The sequence below is a fragment of the Bidens hawaiensis genome, unplaced genomic scaffold (assembly GCF_021521415.1).
Source record: "Bidens hawaiensis isolate Kalapana, Puna unplaced genomic scaffold, B.hawaiensis_p1.1 tig00049880_1, whole genome shotgun sequence".
Lineage (NCBI taxonomy): Eukaryota > Viridiplantae > Streptophyta > Magnoliopsida > Asterales > Asteraceae > Bidens > Bidens hawaiensis.
This window is the reverse complement of record NW_027498933.1, coordinates 46,911-58,823: the sequence shown is the minus strand read 5'-3', so window position 1 is coordinate 58,823 and position 11,913 is coordinate 46,911. Positions and strand designations below refer to the sequence as shown.

The following is an 11,913-nucleotide window of genomic DNA, read 5'->3' as shown; positions in this document are numbered from 1 at the left end:
TCGTCGTTGCCCTCGGGAAGAGCAAGGATTGGAGCATTGCAAAGTATGTCCTTAAGAGTTTGAAACGCTTCCTCTTGATCGAAACCCCATTCGTAAACTTTCCCTTTGTGGGTTAGTGCGGTAAGGGGTGAAGCAATCTTCGAAAATTTCCGGATAAAACGACAGTAATACCCCGCTAAACCAAGAAATGAACGAACCTCCGTTGGAGAAGACGGGAACATCCAATTTTTAACGACCTCAATTTTAGCGGGATCAACGTGAATACCCTTGTCGTTAACGATGTGTCCCAAGAATTGAACTTGCTTTAGCCAAAATTCGCATTTGGAGAACTTAGCGTAAAGTTGTTCCTTTCGTAACAAGTCGAGAATGGCGCGCAAATGGTCTTTGTGCTCGGTCTCGGATTTAGAGTGTATCAAGATATCATCGATGAAAACAAACACGAACTTGTCGAGGTAAGGTTTACAAACACGATTCATAAGAACCATGAAAACGGCAGGAGCATTAGTCAAACCAAAAGGCATGACTCGGAATTCAAAGTGGCCATAACGAGTACGGAAGGCGGTCTTGGGTGTAAAATCATGAAAATTTCGAGTTCAAAATGTCAACTTTCCAAAGTCAAGGGACTAAAAAATGCCAAATTCCAAACCTTAGGGTTTAAAGTGAAAATTCTGATTTCTTCTCCTATCGTGAAACGCGACGGGACAAAAGACAAGCCCATCGCATATCGCGATGGGGCTTGGTCAAAGCTTCTGGAAGAAGTCAATAGCGATACGCGATTGCTGTTGACCTAACGTCATCGCGTATCGCGATGACGTGGTCAGACACGTTCTGACACGTGTGCCACGTGGCACACGGTGGCATCATCTGCAGCCACGTGTCACCACGTGGCAACACTGCCTGCCACGTGTCACCACGTGGCGCAATGCCTGCCACGTGTCACCACGTGGCATGTCTAGTTGGTGATTCATCAGGCCTATATCGCGCTACGCGATAAGCTAGCCCAAGGATGGTCCAAAATTTTGCCTATAAATAGTAAGGTCCGGGACTTCACAATTCACACTTAAATTCACACACTTATCTCTCTCTCTAACATCTCTCTACAATACCATAATCGTATACTCGATCCACCTCGATAAACGTGCTGTAATTCCTCGATTTGTGTGCCCGATTTCCTCGATTTCTGTATCGACATTTCCTCGAAGTTAGTGCCACCCTCCACCCACATCGGATCAAGAAGGCGTTTGTTGTAATGGAGAGGAGTCTCGAAAAGCGTGCTGACGAGTGTTGAAGTTGGTATTGAGTAATTGGCGTACTAAGAGTTGTTCAAAACGACAAAGGAGACCAAGCGGCGTTGGAGTGCTGCTCGAGTTCCTAGGGTTTCCGAAATGCCAATAAGGTTAGGCGTATGAATATAATATAAAATTATATTAAAGACTTAAACCTTAAGTCGAGGTTATACTCGGTACCTCGATAAAAGAGATAAACATAACAAAGAAAAGAATAAAAGAATGAATTGTAAATATGTATATATGTGTGTAAATATATATGTATATTCTTTGTTATCGAATTATTATTTAAGCAATAATGAGTATACTTAAATAGTAAAAGAAAAAGAATACGTTTCTTAGAGAAAAAGAAACGTCGGGTTTTTATATAAACTAAAGGTTTATAATTACTTTTAAACTAAAGGTTTTCAAGTAAATGAGATGCATGAACTAAAGGTTCATCGAGGTATAGAAAAGACTAAAGGTCTTAAGCTGGATTGTATATCCGACTAACAAATGTTTATACTCGTACTATAGGTGCGAGATAAAAAGGGAAAGACCCTCGGACGGTGAGTGAAGCCGATCCCAAAGCGAAAATGTGAATACGCCCCCAAACTTTTACAAACTTATTTTAAAATGAGTCAAACGTGTTATATGAAATTATTTACAAGGAACTACTTGTTCCTAAAACCGTTATAAATAAGGGTATAAGCCTAGCCCTCAGGCTGTAGTATATGTGTGTCTGTATTCTTACATATGTGGTAGTACGCGGTGGGCACATCGCACCACCCTTGGTCGTAGGACGCTTTCCTATAGGAAGCACGACCATGTGTATACTTACGGGTACTTAACTAAGTCAAACGCTGCGGTGTTTGCTGAGGTGACCTAGTGTAGAGGCTCGAGTTTATAATGTGTTGTTTGACTTTGTTATTCCTAAGCCCCGATGGGCCGAGGCAGCGTAGTCTCGAGGGATAATAAAGTAAAAGAAAATATTTTAGCGTAAGCGTGTTCACCAGCATTCGTTGCTGACGTATTTTATTTACATTTTGCAGGTGAACAATGATAGCGCTTGGAATGAGGAAGTGCTACTAAAATCCGATGGCTTGGATTTATTTTGTAAACTTAACATATTAAATGGTGGTTTGTAATTATAAACAAGTAATTTTTTGTCAACAACTTAAATGGGTATTTTATAATCCCGTCTTTTGAATATAAATATATGTTACATGTTGATCCTTAAAGTTTTATAAAGTCTTCCGCAAATTAACGCAACTCTGATTTATTTACAATTGTGGTACCAACTATTGGTCGCACTCCTAGGCCTAAGATGGGGGTGTGACATTGGGTATGTCATCTTCGTGGACACAGATTTGGTGATAACCCGAACGGAGATCAATCTTAGAGAAACATGCGGCTCCTTGGAGTTGATCGAAAAGATCATCAATACGCGGAAGAGGATAACGATTCTTGATTGTAAGCTTGTTGAGCTAACTCTAATCGATACACATACAAAGAGTACCGTCCTTCTTCTTAACAAGCAAGACGGGTGCACCCCATGGAGACGAACTCGGTCGAATAAAACCATTTTCCGTGAGTTCTTGGATTTGGTTAGAGAATTTACTCCGGGTACGAGATCAATACGGAACTCCACTTGATGAATGGGAGGGAGTCCGGAAACGTCATCAGGAAAGATTCGGGGAAGTCGCGGACAATCGGGATGTCGGAAAGTTTCTTCTCTTCGTCGAATTTTGTGGTGACGTGGGCTAAAAAGGTGACATACTTCTTGCGTAAGTAACGTTGGGCTTCGAGACAAGACATGAGGTTTAGCTTTGAGAAGGGTCTTTCTCCAAGAACGTTTAGAATCACGCCTCCATCGATAAGGATTCGAATGAGTTTTTCAAAACATACAATTTCGGCTCGGTGGAGAGAGAGCTAATCCGTACCAATGATAATGTCGAAGCTTCCCATTTGCATAGGGATAAGGTCGATAGAGAAATTTTGCCCATTGAGAGTAATCGTGCAATTTCGAATGACAGAGTCAATAGTGATCGAACTACCGTTTGCTATCTCTACTGAGAAGGGCTTAGATAATTTACTACGGGGCATATCAAGTATGTATTCAAAATCAAAGGAAATAAAGCTCCTATCGGCTCCCAAATCAAATAATACCGAAGCATGGTGCTTGTTAACTAGAAACGTACCGTTCACCACATCATTCAAGTTTCGGGCTTGATGAGCGTTGATGGTTAAAACTTGGCCTTAAGTTCTTTGGGGTGCTTGGATTTGAGAAGTTGAAGCTTGAGGTGTTGGAGCTTGATAGGCTTGCATGACCATGGGTTGAGCTTGATGATTTGGAGGAGCCATGAGTTGGGGTACTTGGGGTTGATAAGCTTGCACTTGATAGCTTGGGAGGTGTAGTAGGGTTCTGGTGCAACATAGGCTTGGTGAACTTGGGCGAGTCGAGGACACGCGTTGCGAAGGTGATTTGGGTCACCGCAATTGTAGCAAGCCCTAACGGGGTTAATGATTGGAGCACGAGGGATGGCTCGGTTGGGTTGGTTTGTTGGTGCGACCCGCGGTGGAGCGGATTGCACACGAGGTGCTTCTCGACAATATTGGGTGAGGTGGCCGAATCAGTGGCAATTGGTGCACACCCGACAAGTGGCTTGGGCCGAGTGGTGGCGTTGGCAAGTGTTGCAATACGGGTGTGGGCCGGTGTAGGGCTTCTTGTTTGGAGGGGCTTGTTGGGCTTGTGGTTGGGCTAAGACATTATTTTGGGAGTTGGGTTTTCTCTTGTTGTTGCGGTAGTGAGATGAGTTGTTGTGGTTGTTATTCTTGGAGGATTTGGGTTTATAGGATTCGGGCTTAGATTCTATTGTGGGCTCAGGTGTGGGCTTATCATTGGATTTCTCGGAATTCTTTGGTGTCAAGGTCCTGGCCTTAACGTGGTTCTCGGTGAGGGTACCGGCTAGGGTGATGGCATCATGGATGGTTTGAGAGTCACGACTTAGAACGGAGTCTTGATTTGCATAGGCAAACCCGAGATGTACTTATAGATTGCACGTTCAAGGGGAGTGACCACGTGAGGGATGAGAAAGCTTAGTTCATGGAAACGATCGTTGTAGATGGCGTCATTTCCACTTTCTTGTTTCAAATTCCAAAATTCCTCATCCAACTTCCGAAGCTCATGTTTCGGGAAAAACTTCTTGAGCATGAGTTTCTTGAGGTCATCCCATGGCAAGGCCATGGCAACCTCAGCGCCAAGCGTGCGCTTCTCACCGTTCCACCAATTGAGGGCATTCTTCTTAAGCATGCTCGAGGCGTAAGTGGTATTCTTGTCCTCGGGACATTCACAATGGAGGAATATGCTCTCCATTTCTTCGAACCATTGGAGGAGAACGGTAGCACTGTCGATCCCGAAGTATTCAGGCGGGTTGGCACTCTTGAATTGTTTGAGGGGGTAAGCATTTGGGTTCGGAGTTGTGGATGATGAAGAAGCATTCACAGTTTGCAATTGAGAGATGATCGTTGGGAGAGCTTCTACGATGCCCTTAGCAATGCGGGATGACATCTGCGACCATAGTTACCGGTGCGACGTTTACAGTTGATGAGGCGAGAAGACATACTGCAAGGGTAAAAGGTGTAAAGTTCGTAAGACTCGGGTGAATGTTGCAAGTATAATTAAAATTGACGAAATATAGTAGTCGTGCATTGAGGTTGGGATTGTGTTTGAGGTTGAGAATTTCATTACTTACGAGACTTGATCATATAACATTTTATCATCTTTAACATTTTGAGAAAAAGAAAATAGATATATATAACAACATAACTTGAATCAAAATACATGGGTTCATTTGTCGGTTAGGGCTTCATGAACCACCATAGGTCCTTCCAACAAATGAAAAATATCGAACACCAAATTAATGAAATCAATCGAAAATTGAATTTGAGGGGGTGTTGAGGTAGATGGTTGAAGTAGTTCGGGAACCACTCCATTGTACATACTTCATCCATCCGATCAACATCACACAATACGGAAAAATTGAGTTTAGCCACGACTCACCGTGAATTCGGTTATAAATTTATGGATGTGATCATCACATGACCACGTTGATACAATGAGGGTAGTAGATTCGGGTACGTTTGGTGTGATATGCTTTGGCCTAATAAGTTCCACACCCTTACCGAACACTCCAAGAAGGCAGCCATGTCTCGCGGTTGATTGAGATTTATGCGCATTGCACTTCCTTAGGCTCGCAAGCCTTGGTGTCAAGGGTTCGGTAAACAACTGCGTCCCTCTTCCAGTTATTACATATCCTTCCCACGAATCATCCTCAATGAGAGGGGAGCAAAAAGGTGGGATTTCTTAAGGAATCACCCGATTAAAAATAGTCCTAGAGTTTTGAAAACAATTTTGAGAGTGAGGCATAGCCTCGGATTAGGTGTGTGCTTTTGTGTACAATTGTATATGATGAACGATATAAATATGCTAAGCTATGTACAAAATTTTAAACAAGTGGGGGGGCATGTATAGGAACACGTATAGGGACCCTAAGCATGCTACTAGGTCGTTATGTCTAACCACCTATCTTATAGCCTTCGGATCTGATACCAATCTGTCACACCCCAACCTACGTCGGAACATGTCGGGGCGTGACATTGATTGTATAATAGCTCAGAAGACACTAAGTAAAATACACGTGTCTATATCTAAATTATTCATTCATATATCAAGATTCAAAAGCACAAACATTGTCTTAACAATAACGTTACAAATCGATAATAAATAATTTAAAACAAGAAAAAGTGTCCTTCAATCATCAAGAAACCTAAGGTCTCATCTAACTTCCAATACTTGATTCATCCGATAAAGCTACCTGCGCCATGCGTGAAAATATATATTTTGTCAACATAAAGTTGAGCAAGTAAACCACAGTTTTGAGTATATATAATAATATTAAAATGACAATTCCATGCAATAATCGCAAATTACTACAACTAGTAAACAATAAATAAAAGTTGTCTTTTCAACCGAATCGCATTGATAACGGTTTACTCCGACGGCGTATGATCATACTAATGAGGATGAGGATGAGGTACCAACCAACATAAAAATAAACACATAGTCATATTCGCAAATAACAACTAATCGAGCAATTACAATTATGCATATAACGGAATTGTAGTGAAAACAATAAATTGATTTTGAACGCATAACGCCCCCAAAATTGTAAAGTGATAAAAAGGGGGATGTGAATTTACTTACCTTTAATAAGGGGTAAACGAGGACGAGATAATAAAAGAAAAATGATAGGATGGAAAACGATCAAGCGTCCCGAGATTTGCCGACAAATACTCCTAGATGTTAATAACAAGAATTAAATATAATCATAGCGAAAAACTAATATTTATGACGGGTTTTGAGATTCGACGGGGTTGTGTGTAACATTAAAATATTTACTAGATACATTTTCGTTAATTATGAGAGTAAAATTAATGTTATTGTTGTTGTCCTTATTATTATCAATAATTTAATAATAATAATCATAATTGTGATAATAATTATAATGATTAATAAATACTAATGGTGGCAATAATAATGAAAATAATAATAATAATAATAATAATAATAATAATAATGAAAATTAATTGTACTAATAAAAGTTAACAAAACCGGGGTTTAGATGACGAGAACACGACTTAGGGTTGTCGGTTCTTATTTAATGATTTCAAAAGGCTTTTATTACATAAATATCAAAAATGCAAGAAATAAATAAAAAAAACAATAAAACGGGTCTGCCGGGTTTCGAACCCGCGACCTTACCTTTTTTGAGACACACACACAACCAACTGGACCGGATAATCTTTTGGTTCATAAACAGTTTTAAAAAAATATAAACACTACTCAATATGAGCATATGAACCCTAAGATTCAATAACGATTTTGGATCCATGTTTGTTCAATTCAGTAAGGGGCTATTGTTCTATGACCACTCGCGATTCTACACGTACCTTTTAATTGGATTATAACGTCGGTTAAGACGGTGAAATAGATCGAACTAGTTGCGGCCAAAAAGAGGTTTAGTTAGGTGACGGGTTGGAATTTTAAACGGAATTGAGTTTAGGGAAATATTGGCGACGAGGAGGAGGTGGTTTCCGTAGGTTTAATTGGTATAATACGAAGGAATTATATAGGATCCCAAATTAGTGTTTCGTCCGTGGCTTAATTAGGTTAATTGATCAATTTACGGACTAATTAACACGCTCCTACTATAATTAAGTGTCGGTTGCGCGTTAACTTGGTGAAATATGCTAATTTCCTAAGATAATCGGTCAAGAACGAGCGGGAATTAATGATTTTGAAGATGTTGGGTGCGCCGGGTCGGGTTTGGGACAAATGGTCGAACCAGTGGGTGGTTTGGGTTTTAATGTATTATTTTATTATCATAATTTACAGGTTAGGCCCCTGGAGTTTATAGATGGAAACGAGAATGGGTTATAGTTTGAGTTTGGGTGGAAAATGTCAAGTTTTGTAAGTTTGAATATTAAACCATTTAATAATAAAACTAAAACTTTTTAAAAGAAAATATACTCAATAAATGCGTCGGTTTTATTAAATGAGTGACCCGAACCCTTAAACGGGTCGGGTATGATTACAAGGATACTTAAACGAAAACCCGAAATGTTACAAAACTAAAATAAAAAAAATAGAAAAAAACAAATATCAATTCATATTTTACAAATTAATACTCCCAACACTAAAGATCCGATATAAAGAAGAAAAAATATATAAAAGAAAAACAAAAATACTTCTTGACAAATGTTTAGCTCGAACCTGTGCAATGTACTCGTTTAATAGCAACTAACAATAAATCAAGACCGCCAAAATGACCACCCCACCATAACCGAAGTCTTGTTTTCAAACCATAAATTTATAATATATACTAGGGGTGACAATCTTGACCAATGGATTGAATGAGTTGTATCAAAATGTATAAGATGGTCAGAATTGGTCAAACTAAAAAAGAAAACGATTGAAACGAGTCAAAACGGGTTGACATTTCTCGGGTTGTTTTTTTCTTTTTTTATGAAACTAGAAAAACGGAGGAAACTTTTTGATATTTTTACTTTTTAAGTTTTTGATTTATATTTCGAGTTATAATTTTTTAATTATTTTTTTGAATTTTTTGGTGATGGGTTTTGAAATGGGTCAAAATGGGTTGAGATTTCAAAACCTCTCATCAAAAAATTCAAAAAAAATAATAAAAAATTATAACTCGAAATATAAATTAAAAACTTAAAAAGTAAAAATACCAAAAAAGTTTCCTCCGTTTTTCTCGTTTCATAAAAAAAAACCCAAGAAATGTCAACCCGTTTTGACTCGTTTCAATCATTTTCTTTTTTTAGTTTGACCTATTCTGACCAATGTTATACATTTTGATACAACTCATTCAATCACCCCTAATATATACTAATACTAAAGTGTGGTCCTTAACTTCTGCGACGTCAAACCTTACAAATATACTTGTTAGATAATTTTGATTTAATTTAGTCAATATGGCTTACATGGAGATGATTTAGTTCCATATGCTGATTTTATTAAAGGGTATATTGGTTTTTATTAATTCAAACTATTGTCTTTTGGTTGTTGCCGATCTTAACTAACGAATTGCTTGCTGACGGTTCTAACTTTTAACGCATTTGTTCCCAACGGTCCCCGAGTAATAGATTTCTAACACTGTTAGTTGCGTGTTGCGGGAAAAACATTTTTGGCCTGAAAAGTAACATTTTTTGCCGGAAAACACCAACTGAACACCGCCACCACCACCAATTGACTCACCACCAACCAACCACCACCACTTGAGCACCACCAACCGATTCCAACGATGGTTCTACGGTTATGTCGACCTCAAAAATTCGGGTTTTTTCTAGAATAAGGTACCTAAAGGTCCGATACAAAGATGTATGGGATGAAAATGTTGAGGTTTCTTGAAACAATTGTAAGTTTTCCGACCAAAAACGTTTTCCAGCGACCTGCAACTGACGGCGTTAGGATTATGTTAGTTGCGTACCGTTGGGAACAAATTTATTAAAAGTTGGAACCGTCAGAGGGCAATTCGTAAGTTAAGATGACAACGACCAAATGACGATAGCTGGGATTAATAAAAACCAATACACCTTTATTAATTGATTTTACTGACAGTAAACCTTTACTTTTAACAGAACCCAAAACAGGGATTGCATGTACACGTTTAAATATATATTGACTATCAACTTAATGTGACTAGCCCGTAGCTGTAGTGCCACATGAGTACATGACTCTATACACGACGTCTAGAATATGATTGTCCTTTCTTCAACTATAACAACATTTTATTTTTTAATGTCCTTTCTTCAACTACATCCTCAGAAGAAATAAAAGAAAATGAGAAACATAAGATCTAACCCCCCCCCCCCCCCCCCCTTACCTTAAGTGAATACCAGTACCAATACAGCAAGATGGCTTTGTCATTGTCATTTCTCGAACTGAATACAATGGTCTTTCTTTGAAAACATACGAGTGATGTATATAAAGAAAAACTCGAGGCCACTTGGCCCATGCCTTGCGGGCTGCATCCTCGACTTTGTCGATGACAATATAGGACACTTCATGCACGTTTAACTACAACATTCCGTGTGTTCTTTGATATCTTTGCTAAAAAAAATACGAGATTTGAAAGCAAAGAATCTTGAAATTAAACCAATTTAAAATTTAAAAGTAATACACTAATCAAAATACATCTTACAAAATTTGGCGTTACATATGAAAGATAACTACTAGCTAGTGAATCACTATTTACTTTTCTATTAACTTACCATTATAATTGTACAAAAATACACAACAAAATGGCTACATAAAATATAATTTCATGAAAAAAAGAGTAACAAAATATATTAGTTAAAAAAATTAGCAAGTGACTGAAGAAATGATCATATTCTCATTTCATCTCCAAGCTTCTATAGTCCAAGGCACCATTTTTCAAGCCTAAGAAATCATAACCACTGCTGTTACCGCTTGTAACATTCACACCCGTATCACAACTGCATTCTTTGCTGTTTTGTATCCCCAAACTGCAAGCAAAACATATTATCGAACCGCCGGTCATTAAAATATTATTATGTTGTTGTACAAATGATGATGGGACGACGTCGTTTTCATTGTTATTATAATGAGGTGGACCAATTTTCAGGTCTAAGTTTAAATCCGGGCACCGTTCTTGAATTTCCGGCGAGGTGTTGTTTATTTTCCGGCTGGGTTTAATATCTTCTAGGTGTTCTTGTTTGATAAGATGATGGGTGGAAAATGAGATGGTAGTTGGAGAATTAATATTATGGTTGATGGTTGTTGTGGTGGTGGTAATGTTATTGGTTTGGTGGTGGTTGGTGTCGGTTATTGGCCGGTGGGTGGCTGGATCAATTCCTCGGTTTAAGAGCTTTTTTCGGATATGTGTGTTCCAGAAATTCTTTATTTCGTTATCTGTCCGCCCAGGTAATCTTCCCGCGATCAAAGACCACCTGTTTAAATATTCAAAAAACAGAAAATTAATAAAATAAAAATTAAGGTGCAAGAAATAAATCTTGCGAGAAATTAATAGATAATATAAATTTAAGAGTTTGAAATACTAATAAAATAAAAATTAAGAGTTTGAAGAAATTAATCTTGGGAGAAATTAAAAGATTAAATAAAAACTAAGAATTTGAAAAATATAAGAAAATTAATAAAATAAATTTTCTTTTTTCGTTTTTAGCAGGATTGGCTTTGCTATTCAAAAGGGGGTTACGACGCAGCTTATTGCCCGTTTGCCTGCCACTTTATTGTAATCGTTTTATAGTAAATTATATAAAATAGCTGCAGAATTCTTAATAAAAAAAATAAATAAAATAAAAGGAATTAATCCAAGTAGAAATTAAGAATTTGAAGGAAATAATACAAAGGTGAGTTTGTTAGTTAATAAGAAACATACTTGTTGCCAAGGAGGCTATGGAGTTTAATAATAAGTTCATCTTCTTCTTCAGAGAAGTTGCCACGTTTGAGATCCGGGCGGAGGTAGTTGATCCACCGGAGCCGGCAGCTTTTGCCGCAGCGGAGGAGTCCGGCGGCTGTAGGTAAAGACCGCCAGCAGCCTTCACCGTGAGCTCTGATGTAAGAGATAAGACGATCATCTTCTTCTTTTGTCCATGCACCTTTGTTTGTGTGTGATTTTTCACAACATGGAGACCTTCCCATTTTTATTATTATTATTTAGTTTTCAGTTTTATGAGAGAGAGATAGATATAGATTTATATAGAGGTTGATATGGGATTTGATAAGATTTTGACTATATAAATGGTGTGTGTGTGTGTGTGAGAGAGAGAGAGAGAGAGAGAGAGAGAGAGAGAGAGAATTGCTTCTAGATGTGAGTTGGTGAGACAGGTTTGAGGGAGTGGCTGGTGGGCTTGTTTATTATTGTATTGGCATAACATATCATGTTATAAAAATATAAAAGCTATTTAATGAATGTGGTAGTTATCTAAGAAAGATATTTATTAAAGTTTTATTCTAAAATAATGTTGTATGTGACTGCAAGGGGTTGGTTTTTTAGGGTTGAAAAGAAGAAAAAATATTATA

General features: G+C 38.0%; 1 protein-coding gene across 1 annotated transcript; it reads right to left on the bottom strand.

Moving 5' to 3' along the window:
* Window positions 1–10,025: 10,025 nt before the first annotated feature.
* Window positions 10,026–11,575, bottom strand: LOC143598265 (myb-related protein 308-like). Its single transcript, XM_077076528.1, has 2 exons — window positions 11,270–11,575; window positions 10,026–10,820 (listed from the first exon to the last, which is right to left on the bottom strand). The coding sequence occupies exons 1-2, from the start codon at window positions 11,530–11,532 to the stop codon at window positions 10,244–10,246; spliced, it is 840 nt and encodes a 279-aa protein (XP_076932643.1). The 5' UTR covers window positions 11,533–11,575; the 3' UTR covers window positions 10,026–10,243.
* Between the last annotated feature and the right edge of the window lie 338 nt (window positions 11,576–11,913).

What these genes read in the sequence shown, in the direction of transcription:
- LOC143598265 (XM_077076528.1), bottom strand. Translation starts at nt 11,532, where the DNA reads ATGGGAAGGTCTCCATGTTGTGAAAAATCACACACAAACAAAGGTGCA. An exon ending in CATAGCCTCCTTGGCAACAA is followed by an intron (nt 10,821 to 11,269) that starts GTATGTTTCTTA and finishes ATATTTAAACAG; the next exon opens with GTGGTCTTTGATCGCGGGAA.